Source organism: Eleutherodactylus coqui, chromosome 6 (assembly GCF_035609145.1).
Source record: "Eleutherodactylus coqui strain aEleCoq1 chromosome 6, aEleCoq1.hap1, whole genome shotgun sequence".
Classification (NCBI taxonomy): Eukaryota; Metazoa; Chordata; class Amphibia; order Anura; family Eleutherodactylidae; genus Eleutherodactylus; species Eleutherodactylus coqui.
In genome coordinates this window covers 177,677,595-177,691,259 of record NC_089842.1, presented here as the reverse complement: position 1 = coordinate 177,691,259, position 13,665 = coordinate 177,677,595, and the positions used below count along the sequence as shown (strand labels likewise).

The following is a 13,665-nucleotide window of genomic DNA, read 5'->3' as shown; positions in this document are numbered from 1 at the left end:
GAAAACCCTTGAACAGCTAAGACAGAACTAGTTGTATACAAAAATGCTATAAAGATATGTAAAAGGTGGGAAAAATACACTTAATTAAAAAAAAAAAGAACCATAATAAGTAGTGAGAGCATAAATCTGAAGCTAAAACATAACATTAGAGCCCCCCCCCCCCGTCATGTTTCGCTAGACAACTGGCGTCCTAAGGGTTACATGGAGCTATAGATGCAGGGCCTGGCCGTAACAGACATATATATCAGTAAGAGGCAGGATCAGTATCATCCCCACCACCAATCAGCTGTATAAGAGACAGAGGGATGAACCAATAGTGGCTCTGGGTGTAATGCACAGGCATCAGTGTTAAGACCAATAGGAGAATCTGTGTCTGGCAGCCAATAGAGGAACACATAATATTCAGCCAATGGGAGACACATTGCCAACAAACTCCCTGTGGGTCAGCTAGAACACGCTCAGTAGACCATAACGGGCTGATAGAATAAATATCTCCACAAAACTCAGGCATTCCCTGTCTAATCATCCTGAGCATGCTCACTGGGTCAAAAAGCACTGCCTCATTTTATGTGGCCCGCGGCATGCCGACGGACGCTCACCACTGTAGCAATTACCAGCTGTGGTGCCGCAGCTCCCCGCTGGTAATCATGCTGTTAACGCTGATCCCGGCGCACACTCCGACGTCAGTGTACAGCCGGGATCCTCTTCCCCCAAGTCCTCTGCTCCTCAGTTCCACAGGAGAGGAATCAGGGAGGAAGTGTGCCGGGCGCACACACTGATGTCAGTGTGCACTCAGGCTCAGTGCGAGCAGAGAGGGAGCAGCGCTGACAGCAAAGAGGAGGTAAGTATATGGATTGGGGGGGGGAACTATTATTATTGAGGGGGGTTAATATTACTGAGGGGGGGGAGGTTAATATTACTGAGGGGGTTTAATATTACTGACGGGGATAATATTATCACTGAGGGGGGTTAATATTGCTGAGTGGGATAATATTACTGTGGGGTTATTACTACTGAGGGGGTTAATATTATTGCCAACAGGACAAGTAGATCTGACATATGCAACAGAACTTCAGGCTACCAATTTTTCCGCCATGTGCTTCATTCATATGCCTAGACACTGGCATTTCTGTTCTAGTTCTAATACAGCTCTGAACTCCTGAATAGTCTTACTGACATATTTTTTAGGGCAGGGAGAGATCACCACATATACTACAGCTTTACGTCTGCAGTTTACGGTGTTTTTTATGGTATATGACCTTTTACCAATTTGATTTCTGAAAGAGGTTATATTCATCACCACAGAGCAAAGGAACGATTCCCACATGGTGGGCAACCTAGTGTCTGTCTTATCCCTCCCAGATAAGAGACCTGAAAAATAACTATGAACATGCATGTCCTTTAAATTGCGACCATGGTATAAAAGGTTGTGAAATAATGCGGTCATACTTTTAACCCCTTAGTGACCAAGCTTTTTTTCCGTTTTTCCCTCCCCCCTTTTAAAAAAAATCGTACCTCCTTTATTTATTCATCAAGGTAGCTGTACGAGGGCCAACATCTTCTGCACGCAACAGCGTTTTTATTTTTTCGTTGACATAGTTGTGTGAGGGCTCATTTTTTGCGCGACGTCCTATAGTTTGCGTTAGTACCACTTTGGAATACATTCGACTTTTTGATTGTTTTTTATTGCATTTTTTTCTTGGAGACAGGGTAAACAAAAAAGGCGAATTTCTGGCGTTCTTTATCTTTATTTCTGACGACGTTCATCGTGCGCAGTAAAAAATGTGCTTCTTTGATAGATTGCACTTTTATGGATGCAGCAATACCAAATATGTATGTTTGTTTTATTATTTAGATTCTTTTATTACAAATATGGCAAAAGGGTTTGTTTTTTTAAAACTTTTATAATTTTTTTTTTTTTAAATAATTAGTAAAAAACTTTATTGTTCTTTTTTTCCATTTTTTATAAGTCCCTGGAGTGGACAACAACTTGCGATACTTTGATCGCTCCTGCAGTATGATGTAATGCCATAGCATTACATCATATTGCTATCGAGCAGGCAGTCCATCGAGCCATCCTGGCTGCCACGACACCCACACAGTTCCCTGTGACCTCAAAGGTTAACAGGTCCGATGAGCCGCTGATCTGAGCTGTTGCCGCCGGGTGTCAGCTGTAAGATACAGTCAGTACCCCGCAATCTCTCTTCATACATAGATCGCCGATACAGGCCGTCAAAAGGCGTGTCGGCGGTCACTATGTGGTTAATATCTAAAAAGCAGCAAACACTATTGCATCGCACTTAATTACAGGACAAAAAGCCTACCTTTACAGGGGTATCAGAGCCACATGTGCTTTGGTCTTTCTTCTTCTTTTCCTCTGGTGCTTTAGGTTGAAAGGGTCTGACCCGAGCACATGTCATCATATTGTCAAAGTACAAATACACTGGATCTTCTGGATGTACCTGTGCCTAGAAATAGATTCAGTGATAGAATAACTAATAGAAGAGTTCAGAATTAGACGAAGGCTACACACACTCTTGTCTCCTTTTGCCCAGTGATGCATGTGCACTTCAAGCAATTTTCATAATTAGTCTACGGAGGATAAAGGTTATACTACTTTCATTGTTGAGGGTTTCCAATGCAAATTCCATACAAAAAGTCCACAACAAAACTTGAATGGAGCATAATGCTTTACACGTGTTCAGAAAATAAATCAGTTACTGGCAGCAGTCACAAAACAAATTACAACTATAATGCTGTAGGGTGCAATCACAGTTATTTTTAATGGCAGTCAGGAGTGGATTCAAAAAGATATGGGAAACATAATGGATGCACTGATACCTCTCCTTGCTGCTAGATCCATCTCTGGCTTGGCTCAAGAAAATGCATCAAAAACTGCAGTTTTGTTTAGTAAATTGACGGAAAAAAAATACATATTCCCATCAGGACGCATTCACATGAACGACTTTCCCACACCAGTTCCGCCCAACTGTGATATGAACAGAACTCGCACAGAAAAATAACCCATTGATTTCAATGGGTTAATTTAAAGAAGTGCTTTTTTGCTTGCACTGACACTGTGAAACTGAAAAAATATCTGGCTCTTTTCGGAGTTCGGTGCATGCGCTCTCCCAAAGACTTGTATAGGAGAGCAGGCGCACGGTACTCTGAAGAGTTGGATTTTCAGGTCGCGCACCAGCTTTAGGAGGGGGACTCTGCTGGATAGGGGAAGCAGGCAAGTAAAAAAAATATAGCACCACCGCCCCCAACATCAACATAACTTAGTCTATGTGACAGGCTCCCTTTGACAGAGAAAAATTTAAAATAAAGAAAAATAATTTATACATATTAATTGCCACAAATTTAAAATAAATATTTGAAGGTTTAGGTAAAATGAGTGAGCTTGCTCACATATGTCAAGTTTTATACAATGTGAAATGATATAGTATAACCAACTGCTAGAGGCGACTTACCACTGTGCTTGGACGCCCAGGTTTGCCTCCTCCAGGAGACTTGCTCTTTTCTATGTGTCCTTTAGGCAAAGTTCTTGGCTCAACAAATTCAACCTGTTCAGGAATACAAAGGGGCTCTGGATCATCTGCTACATCAGATCTATCCCAGATAGGATAACACATTGGTGTCCGAACATCTGATGTTCTGTCATCTGGGAGGAGGCGAAAAAAGGAGCAAAATCAACCATCAAACACAGTAATGTGCATGAATCCGAAATGTACATTAATGAAGTCAAGTACTCAATAAACACTCAATACATTCACCTGATTGTTAAAGCGACCTTCTAGTTTCCAGACAAAACTCTGTCCTGAAGGATGTATTACCTATAATTGTTCTGCTCTGCTGTCCGTTCGATCTGCTGATCTTGTTATCGGCTGTCCAAGATGACTGGCACAACCTTCAGACTACCTAATTCCGCAATGCTTTGGGAATCTTAGACTACCAATGCAATATATCTGCTGTCTGATTGGCCAGTACTGATCAGGTAGAAAATTGTGGCAGCTATCTCGGACGGACAAATACAGGACCTGGAGCCAGCAGATCAGAGTGACAGCATAGAAGAACAACTGCAGATAATATACCCGCTACCCCTTCTGGTCCCGGGACAGACTTCTGTCCTGAAAAGAGGAATAACAGAGGGACAGAGTTCCAAGAAAATATGTTCCAGAATTGGTATTTTATAGGGAAGAAAAGAATTTAGTAAAACAGAAATGTTCAAAGCGCTAACAGATCTTCTTTAAGAAAAAGCTAGAACCCATTCAAACAAAGTAATTTCCACTACAGTCAGATGGCACCTTATTTATATTGCCATTAGTTGTTTATCTACTTTTTTTAATGCATGTAAAAAAAATGACATGTCGTCTATGTCAGTGCACAATCTTGGCACGTGTTTCAATACTTACTGCCCTCATTGGTTTTCCTCTTTTTGGCTTTCGTGGTTTTGTCATGTAAGCCACCGACAAACATTTCCTGATGTTGTGTCTGCTTGACTCCTCGAGATTCAACTCTATGTTGTGGCTGTACGGGTCGGTAACCATTCGTAGGAAAGGAGGAGAAATCATTCTCGGCTTCATCTTGAGTCGTCCCACTTGCTTTAGCCATGGACCCATCTTTTTCAATGTGCCACTTCTTCACGCATTCATTGCTGAACATGCAGGTCTCGTGACAACAGTGAGCTGCCGGGGCCTTTATAAAATTTAAACTGGAGCAAATGCAACCTAAACGGCAAAATTCATTGTTGCACCAGTTTGTCCGTTTGCTTAACAATTTCTGGATAGGTCTGTTTTTCAGAGAAGCCTTGGGGAAAATAAAAAATGTGCACATTGTTACTTGAGCACACATCACTTTAAAAACATCCTAAACCCACACAAAAAATGAGCAGTAGAATATATAGGAAACATATGATTAACCTTGTCGTTGTATTAAATCCGTGTCATGCATTTATGTCACTGCTAATACGATATGCAACGCTGTAAAGAGACCTATGTCCATCCAGTTCAGCCTATTACCCTGCAATGTTGATCCAGAGGGAGGCAAAAACCCCAGGAGAAGATTTTCCTTTCATTTTGGGAAAAAAATTCCTTCCCAATTTAAATCTGACAATCAGGATAACTCCTTGGATCAAGGATCTTTCTCCAGTGATCTAGTGACTATAACATACAACATTGTAATACTCAAGAAAAGGCGTCCAGGACCCTTTTGTATTCTTATCAAGTTCGCCATCATCACATCCTCAGGCAGAGAGTTCCATAGTCTCACTGCTTTTACAGTAAAGAACCCCCTTCTATGTCGGTGTAGAAACCTTCTTTCCTCTAGATGTAGATCACAGTCCTGGGTATAACTAGACGGTGGGAGAGATCTCTGTAACGTCCCCTGATATATTAATACATACCATGTTTCGCCAAAAATTAGACCGTCTTATATTAATTTTTGCCCCAAAAGAGATACAGGGTCTTATTTTTGGGGGATGTCAGCACCAACAGAACATCGCTTGCTGGTAACAGGGTTTGTAAATCCCGCCTCTAGCAAGCAATTGCTCCAATTAATTCTCGAGCGCCACAGCTCAGCCAATCAGAGCCAGCACTCAATGAATCACAGCAATTCAATTAACCCAATGCACAGGCTGCCCGGAGGCCATATGCACAAGCCGCACAGTGGCTACATACACAACAGAAAACATGCGCCGGCTAAATGCGCAGGCCGTGCGGCAGCAAACCGCAGTGGCCAACAATACACATGGGCCGCACGGCAGGTAAGTACACAGACTGCTCAGTGACAGTAGCTGAGGTTCACGCTACTTTGACACTGGGTGGCAAAGACTGCCCAGTTGTCAATTTATTCCTTAATTAGCATACAAGGTGCCAAAAGTAGCTACGGGGAAAATGGAGGGGAAAAGTGATCTGTAAAAAGGAAGCCATAGAAAACATATTGGCAGTTTTACTTTGTGAGAGGAATGACATGTCATTCTTAGGCCGCGTTCACACAGACAGAGCCCGCGTAATATGCAATTCCAATACAGTCATGTGAGCCCGGCCTTAAGGGGAATGGACTACATTTAATTTCAGTTTCATTAATCAAATGTCTTTAGAAGACAAATTTATTTTTAAAATGTTGCAACTATTTATTTTTAAAACTTCCTTCTTGTACGAGTTAATACACGAAAAGGTGTGAATAGACTAATAGTGTCCAGAAAGAGTTGGAGTACATGGGAAGATGCAAACAAAGCCATATCCGCATGCATAGTGTTGTTATTCTACCATATCTACACCTCCAACAGTACAATAGAGATGTCATTAAATCCTCCACCATCTAAATGATAATGAGCCATCTCTGCTTGTTCTGTCCCAATATACACAGCACAGCTTTAAATTGAGCTGAGGTAATAAGAAATATTTTCTATGCAGATCGACTGCAAAAACCCATGTAAAAAAGCCCATGTAATGTGCGGATTTTGAAGCAGATTTTGTTGCAGCTTTCACCCCCTCATTTAAAGGGCTGAAATCCACCACAAACCCACACGTAACATATGGATTTTGGGACCTCACTCTAATTAATTCATGGCGAATCCACGTTCAACCTCGTATGAACATCCCCTAGAAGTGGCTATGAAAGGAGCAGAGAGCAGAAGAAGAGAGCAGCGGCAGAGGATATTCTCACCAACATTTAGAGTATGTTTACACTTAGGGCTTTTACCCACTAGCGGTTTTTTTTTGTGCTGCGAATTCGCGGCGTTTTTTCTTTTCAAAGTGTCAATGGGACTTTCTAATGTTAAAAACGCAACGCACAAAAAACGCCCCTCACCACTGACATAACGGCTGCTATGTTATCTCAATTGGGAGATAGCCGGGAGAGCGCGAGGAGAGAAATCACCTGCAGCCTCCCCGCTGTGAACCCCGCGGGAGCGAGTATGTGCGGGGACGAGTGTTGGGCATTATTTACCTGACACCCATCCCGTCTAAATGGGCCTTTACTCTGAATGGAGCCGGTGGCTAGAAAAAAATCACCAGGATGTTCCGCCTCCATTCATGAGCAATCATCACTCCTGTGTAAAAGCACAGGGGCGATAATCACTGGGACGGATGTTGGGCTCGCTGAAGTGCCCGACAATCGTTCTGTGTAGAATTACCCTTACTACGAAGGGCTGCTGATAAGTCTTTGGCTTTGTGTTGTTCTTTGTTTCTATGGTAACGAATGTTACATCACATGAAACCCTTATGTGTCTTATATACGTTTTCAAAATTTTGTGTTTGTAGCTTATGACAACAGTGATCTAGGCACGCGGGGAAAAAAATGGCGGAGTCTGAGGCGATATTCACGGCAAATGAGAGCAGAGGAGTGATAAAATTCTTGTTTCTGCAAGGAAAGTCCGCGAAGGATATTCATGGTGATATGTCGCAAACATTGGGGGATCAATGCCCTTCATATTCTACAGTTAAGAACTGGGTTGCCAAATTTAAAACGGGCCTCTTCAGCACCAATGATGAGGAACGGCCTGGACGACCGAGAGAGGTTGTTGTTCTGGAGATCGTCGATGCTGTGCACAACCTCATACTGGAGAATCAGACAATTTCAGCTAAAGGACTAGCAGACATCATGGGGATTTCTCATTAACGTGTTTGTGTCATTATCCATGAACATTTGAACATTAAGGAAGCTATCTGCAAAGTGGGTCCCCAAATGTTTGACCACAGATCAGAAAGCATGTGAGTGAAAACTTCCTGGTCCATTTGTCAGCCTTTCCAGACTGATAAGAACTTCCTGGATCGACTGGTCACTATGGATGAGACCTGGATTTATTTGTATGACCCTAAAACCAAGGAGCAGTCAAAAGAGTGGAGGCACAGTGGTTCCCCTCACCCAAAGAAGTTCAGCCACTAAGGTGATGGCATCTGTGTACTTAGATAAGGAGTGCGTGCTGCTAGTGGACTACCTTCAAAATGGTTCCACTATCAATGCAAGGTATTACATTTAACTTTTGGACGAATTGAAGGCAGCTCTGAAGGCCAAAAGGTGCGGCAAGCTGTCCAAAGGAATCTTGTTCCTGCAAGACAACGCCTCCGCTCACACTGCACAAGCGACCACGGAAAAAGTGGTGGAGCTAGGCTTCCAGCTGGTGGACCACCCACCTTATTCACCAGATCTAGCTCCCTCCAACTATCATCTGTTTCCAAACCTGAAGAAACACCTCAAGGGTACCAAATTTCACACCGTTTCTGATGCCATGGCTGCTACGGATGACTGGTTTGAGGCACAACCGAAATCCTTCTTTTTGCAAGGCTTACAGAACTTGGAATACTTATGTAAGAATTGTGTTGACATCAGTGGAGAGTGTGGAATAATTGCAAAGTTTCACCTTCCTATCTTGTTTCTTTCTAGGTAAAGCAAATACTTATCAGCAGCCCCTCGTACAACCCCCTGTGATCCAGCAACCTGAAGAGTGAATAATACATAGAGCATGGCGGTATCATAAGGGCTCATTCAAACGGGCATATGCAATTTGGATCTAGCATCTGTATTCACTGTGTTTTTCTACGCTCCCATAGACTTTCATGAGCGATCTTGGTCCATTAATATGGGCCAAAATAGAACATGCTGCTTTTTTTAAAAAAAAAACCGCATGTGAAACATGCATATCTAAATACAACAATGTAAAGCAGCGGTGCATGCGGTTCATACTAGGTCTGTAAAAAAATACAGATGTAATGCGTCCAGAAAATACACCCATGTGAATGAGGCCTTACCATCACACCTACAACGCCCATTCAGAATAACTTCCAGTCCACAGTGACTTCTAAGCTGACAGGCCCAGTATACAGGACAGAGATTTAGAACATGCTACTAAATGGTTAACTAATAAGGACTGCTTGTCAGGGTCTAGCTCCACAGCAGTAGTGAAGCCACTGGAGTGAATCTGTTCTGCCCTCTATTGTCCCTTGCAGCAGGGCATACCTAGCAGTTCTGTTCATTTGATTGCTAACCTATGGGTTATAGGCAGTGAATCCCTCACCACATCACAGCGGTCTGCTGCAGGTGGCAGCCACTTGGGAGAGGACACTGAATGAAGGAGAGGGAAGCGGAGCTGGGCGGGCAGGCGCATCATTGTAGTGAGAAGGCTGTCCTATAAAGTTTTTAGAAAACTTCTGTTTGCCCTGTGGGAGCGTCTCTACACTCTGCGAGTGTGAGAGGACAGACTTGCAGACATGCCAAGCATACAGCAACATCTGTAGATGGAGGGGCAATTATTTTTTCTTAATGTTGCAGCGAAGCAGAGGGACTAGTCGCAATTGGCAACAAGATTGTAAGTTCTTTTTGTCATCTGCAAATACTTCAGCATATTGGCAATCATTATGGTTGTTATCTGGAGTAGTGATACACCTTTTTTATGTGCTCAAGTGGCTATTGTGAAAAATATTTATGGATTTTTTTTCTAATGTAGATAACATAAAAATACAAAAAAGCCAAATACTAAAAAAATATATATATTTCTTAATAAGATCCTGAAAAAATCGTTACCTTCCGATTATACATCCCCTTTAACTTTCAAGAAGCGTTTAATAAAGGATTTTAAGAAAACCATAAAAGGTGGAGGTAACGTTGTAAAGTAGGCTAAACATTGGATGAGACACAAACTTTGCTGAGAGCTGCTAACGGCCAATAACAACCAGCATATCGAATCTACTGATATGGGACATTTATCAAGTTTACAAGTCAACGTAATCCACAGAAGTTATGTCCTTACCTGGGCTGTCAGAAGAGTAGAGAGAGATACATCTGCCCGTTCCTCTGTGATATAAGTGCGTGCCTTTCCTTCCCAGACAGCAGCCTCCTCTAATTCGATAAGCTTCATTTGGGCTTTGGAAAACCCAATAGGTTTTGAAGCAATTTGCTGGCTTTGCATTTGAACTTGCTGGCAGCCTTCGTACACGCTCTGTTCACTCTCTAATGGTTTTACCAGGGGTTGGGACAGGCATTCCACTGAATGGGATGGCGGAGTCACTACTTTGTTCAGAAAATGTGATAGGGAATAGCCCTTCTTTTCTGGAGAGTACGGTTTAGTAGTAATAGGGAATGGTAATATAGGCCTTGCTTTGGAATTTGTTTTGAGAAGGGGCACTCTGCGAGTATACTTGCGTTTTTTCCTTGGCACGGGTAATTGTTCGGTAGCATTTACGGAAGGTATTGTTTGTTGCGCCTGTTTTTTCAGCACACTGTCCAGTGTCCTCACGTAACTGCTGCTTTTAGTAGGCAGCTGATAACTGATAAAAGACGCTGGTTCATTCTCGGTCAATTCTTTGAGGTCACCCATCAATTTTGCTTCCTTCTCTAGATACTCATCAAGTTCATCGCTGCAGAATGCTGACAGATTCTTCACAGAGCTCTCTGATCGGCCAACTGCAGAAAAACACATGACGTTTATGCATTAAATTAAGTACAAGATCTTACTTCTAAGCGTGGGAAGCTCCATTGGGTGACCGCTAAAATGACTGGCTTAAGCTTTATTGATCTATATGTTAATCATATCAAATAGTTAAGATGAAACAATTGTGGATATAAGGGATCAAATGCCAATTTTCATTTCTACTTCCCAACTAAACGTTCCCCTTTATGACAATTTTATCTAACAAGGTTTCAACCCCAGAAACAAATCCCCTCACCGTCATTTTTTTGTGATGAGGTAGTTGACTCTGTAGAGAATTTATCTCGCCAGCCTTTTATCTTCGTATAGTCGGTGGTTTTCCCAGTCCTGGATACAAATGGCAAGCCTGGAAGTGTGGATAAAAAACACAATGAGGAACATATTGGACTTGGAGTATTCCATACATCCTCAATATTTTGCAATATATACACTGCACTTACATTGCTTATGTATTAGTTTGTGAAATAATCATCACAAATTCACATTAACTGAACAACCGCCATTCTCAAACTACAGACAATTGTCAGTCTTTTCTGTACACATAATAATTCTTGTTAGTAACTGATCACTACTCACCTTGAGCACATAAGTCTTTGTCAACATAGTCTGCATCGCAAGGGATATAGAGAAGCGGAAGCTCGACTCCTAGATACCTCAGATCAATGCTCATGCCAGGAGCAACAATGTTCAATTTTATTCCCACTGCATAACAAGATAATATTTAATATACTAAGTGATCAGAGATGAAAACATTACAAAAATAGCTTGAAATAAATGCCTAAATGAAACGTATATATTTACCCTGTTGTAGGGCTGGGTGGATGACCTGCCTGTGTTTCATAGTCTTTAAATGGGTTAACAACTGCTTCTCCAAACCCAATATTTTCTGCATTTCATCTGGAAAAAAAACCTCAGGTTACAATTTTGGTAATATTACCATTTTCTTATCAGTGAGTAAGCAAACAATCCTCCTTCTGTAAGCATGTTTCATAAAGAGAGGTGCTTACAATGTGCAAAGATAGCACCTCTGCTTTAACCTGTAATCGACAAAATAACATAAACGTACATTAATCAGCAAGCTGAATCCTTATCTGGTGGGCATTGGGTGTTTGAGACAGTTGGCATCTGTGGCCCTTTAAGAAATACATGTTTAAAAACAACGCACCTCCACCTCCCTTACCCCACGGGAAATGTTGCAGGGTACCGAAGAGTTCATATGAATTGCAGTCTAACAAGCCCTGTGGCAGGGCTAAATAGAAAAGTGTTGAAAAGAGGATTTGGTACTTACCGTAAAATCCCTTTCTTGTCTCGTTCATTAGGAAGGTGGCGGGGGGGGGAGGGGGGGGGGGGGGGGACGGACGACATGGCACAACAGTTTACAACTGCAAGAACCAAGTTTCCAACTAGGTCAGAAAATGGAGCATATCAATGCAACATGGGTGTCCCCTAATGAACGAGACGAGAAAGGAATTTTACGGTAAGTACAAAATGATCTTTTCTTGCTCATGTCATTGGGGGACACAGCAAAGACCGTTGGACTTTCCATAGCAGTACCTCGGGGTGGGAAAATGAAGGACGCATGCGGTCAGTTTATAGCCATCTGTAAAACTATTTGACCAAAAGAAGAGTCCACCGAAGCAAAAGTACGCACTCAACAGAACTTAGAAAGAGTGTGCAAAGATGTCCATGTAGCAGCCTTACACACTAGCGAACGGAAGAACCATTGCGTACCCCCCATGAAGCCCCCTCTGCCCTAGGAGAGTGTGCAGTTACGCAAAATGGGGGCATCCTGAACTTGGCATAGTAGACCTCTACCACCGCCGAACGGATCCAGGGAGAAATGACCACCTTGGAAACTGCAAGACCACGTCTCGGGCCATCAGCAATCACGAACAAGGAGTTTGAGCGTCGGAATGACATAATCTGGTCAAGGTAAAACCAAAATAGCTTGCACAATGTCTAGTCTGCAGAGTGCCCGTTCTCTCAGGTGAACCGCAGAAAAGCAGAATGACTTCAACAGCTATGCCCTCAATAGCCTCGATAACCTTGGTGGAAGAGGGGTCCTTGTAATAGAGTAGATCCTCTCAAAGAGGAAGACGCCAAGAAGCGTCTGCCAGTAACTTGACGAGATCCACGTATCACGCTCGTCGAGGCCAATCCGGAGCTATGAGAATCATCGGTAGCCCTTCCATCCTGATCCTCTTGAGAAGTGAAGGAATGAGTGGAAAGGGGAAAAAGACATAGGGAAACTAGAATTCTGTGCATGGAGTTGCCAGCGCATCCACAGCTCGTATTCTAGGATCCTTTGACCTGGCCACAAAAATTGGTTGCTTGTGGTTGAATCTGGGCGCCATCAGATTGACATCTGGCTGTCCCCACACCTTTGACAAATTGCTTGAAAGACTTTGGGATGTAACTCCCATTCCCCTGGATCGACCGTTTTCCTGCTGAGGAAATCGGCTATCCAATTGTCTACTCCCGGAATGTGAACTGCCGATAGTGTGGGGAGATGGTTTTCAGCCCAGGTCAACAGTTCCGCCTTGATGGTTTATATACGTAACAGCGGTTGCGTTGTCCGTTTGAACCCGGACTGGGAAACCAGTCAGCTGATGGGAGAAGTGCTGTAGTGAACAGAAAATAGCCCAAAGCTCCAACATGTTGATCGGTAGTTTGGCTTCCTATCTGGTCCAGATTCCCTGCATGACTAGGTTCTGTAGAGTACCCCCCCAGCCGGAAAGACTGGCGTCTGTGGTGAGAATCTGCCACTGAAGGGGCAGAAATGTGAGTCCCAGGTGGACCCGAGGGGAGTCTAGCCACCAACAAAGGGTGTGCTGTGTCTTCAGCGGATCTTGATCTCCTGATCGAAGGAACTCACAGCCATGTCCCACCTTGACAAAATGGTACTAACTTCTTTAGATCCAGAACCGGTCTGACAGATCCATCCTTCTTGGGAACCATGAATAGGTTGGAATAGAAATCCGTGAAGCGCTGAGTAGCAGGGACCCGCACAATGACACCATGGGAATATGGGTCGTGTATTCCTGCGAAAAGGAGCTGGCTTTTGCTGGCGACCGCGGAGTTCTTGAACTGAAGAAGTGATCGGGTGGTCAAACCGCGAACTCTATGGCGTAGCCCTCCGACACAACCTCCCGAACCCAAGCATCTGATATTTGGGCTAGCCAAATTTCTCTGAATAGGGAAAGTCGTTCCCCCACCCTGGCAGAATTGGGTGGGGG

General features: G+C 43.2%; 1 protein-coding gene across 5 annotated transcripts in view; it reads right to left on the bottom strand.

Annotated features, from left to right (window-relative positions):
* The window catches only part of MGA (MAX dimerization protein MGA), a 75,136-nt gene that overhangs the window by 36,129 nt on the left and 25,342 nt on the right, over window positions 1-13,665 (bottom strand). For all 5 annotated transcript variants that reach the window (XM_066608308.1, XM_066608305.1, XM_066608307.1 and 2 more), the window contains exons 5-11: window positions 11,231-11,326; window positions 11,006-11,131; window positions 10,668-10,775; window positions 9,752-10,404; window positions 4,416-4,809; window positions 3,474-3,664; window positions 2,325-2,468 (exon numbers count right to left, since the gene is read on the bottom strand). In XM_066608308.1, the coding sequence (XP_066464405.1) occupies window positions 2,325-2,468; window positions 3,474-3,664; window positions 4,416-4,809; window positions 9,752-10,404; window positions 10,668-10,775; window positions 11,006-11,131; window positions 11,231-11,326 (1,712 nt within the window). The remainder of the gene's footprint in view (window positions 1-2,324; window positions 2,469-3,473; window positions 3,665-4,415; window positions 4,810-9,751; window positions 10,405-10,667; window positions 10,776-11,005; window positions 11,132-11,230; window positions 11,327-13,665) is intronic.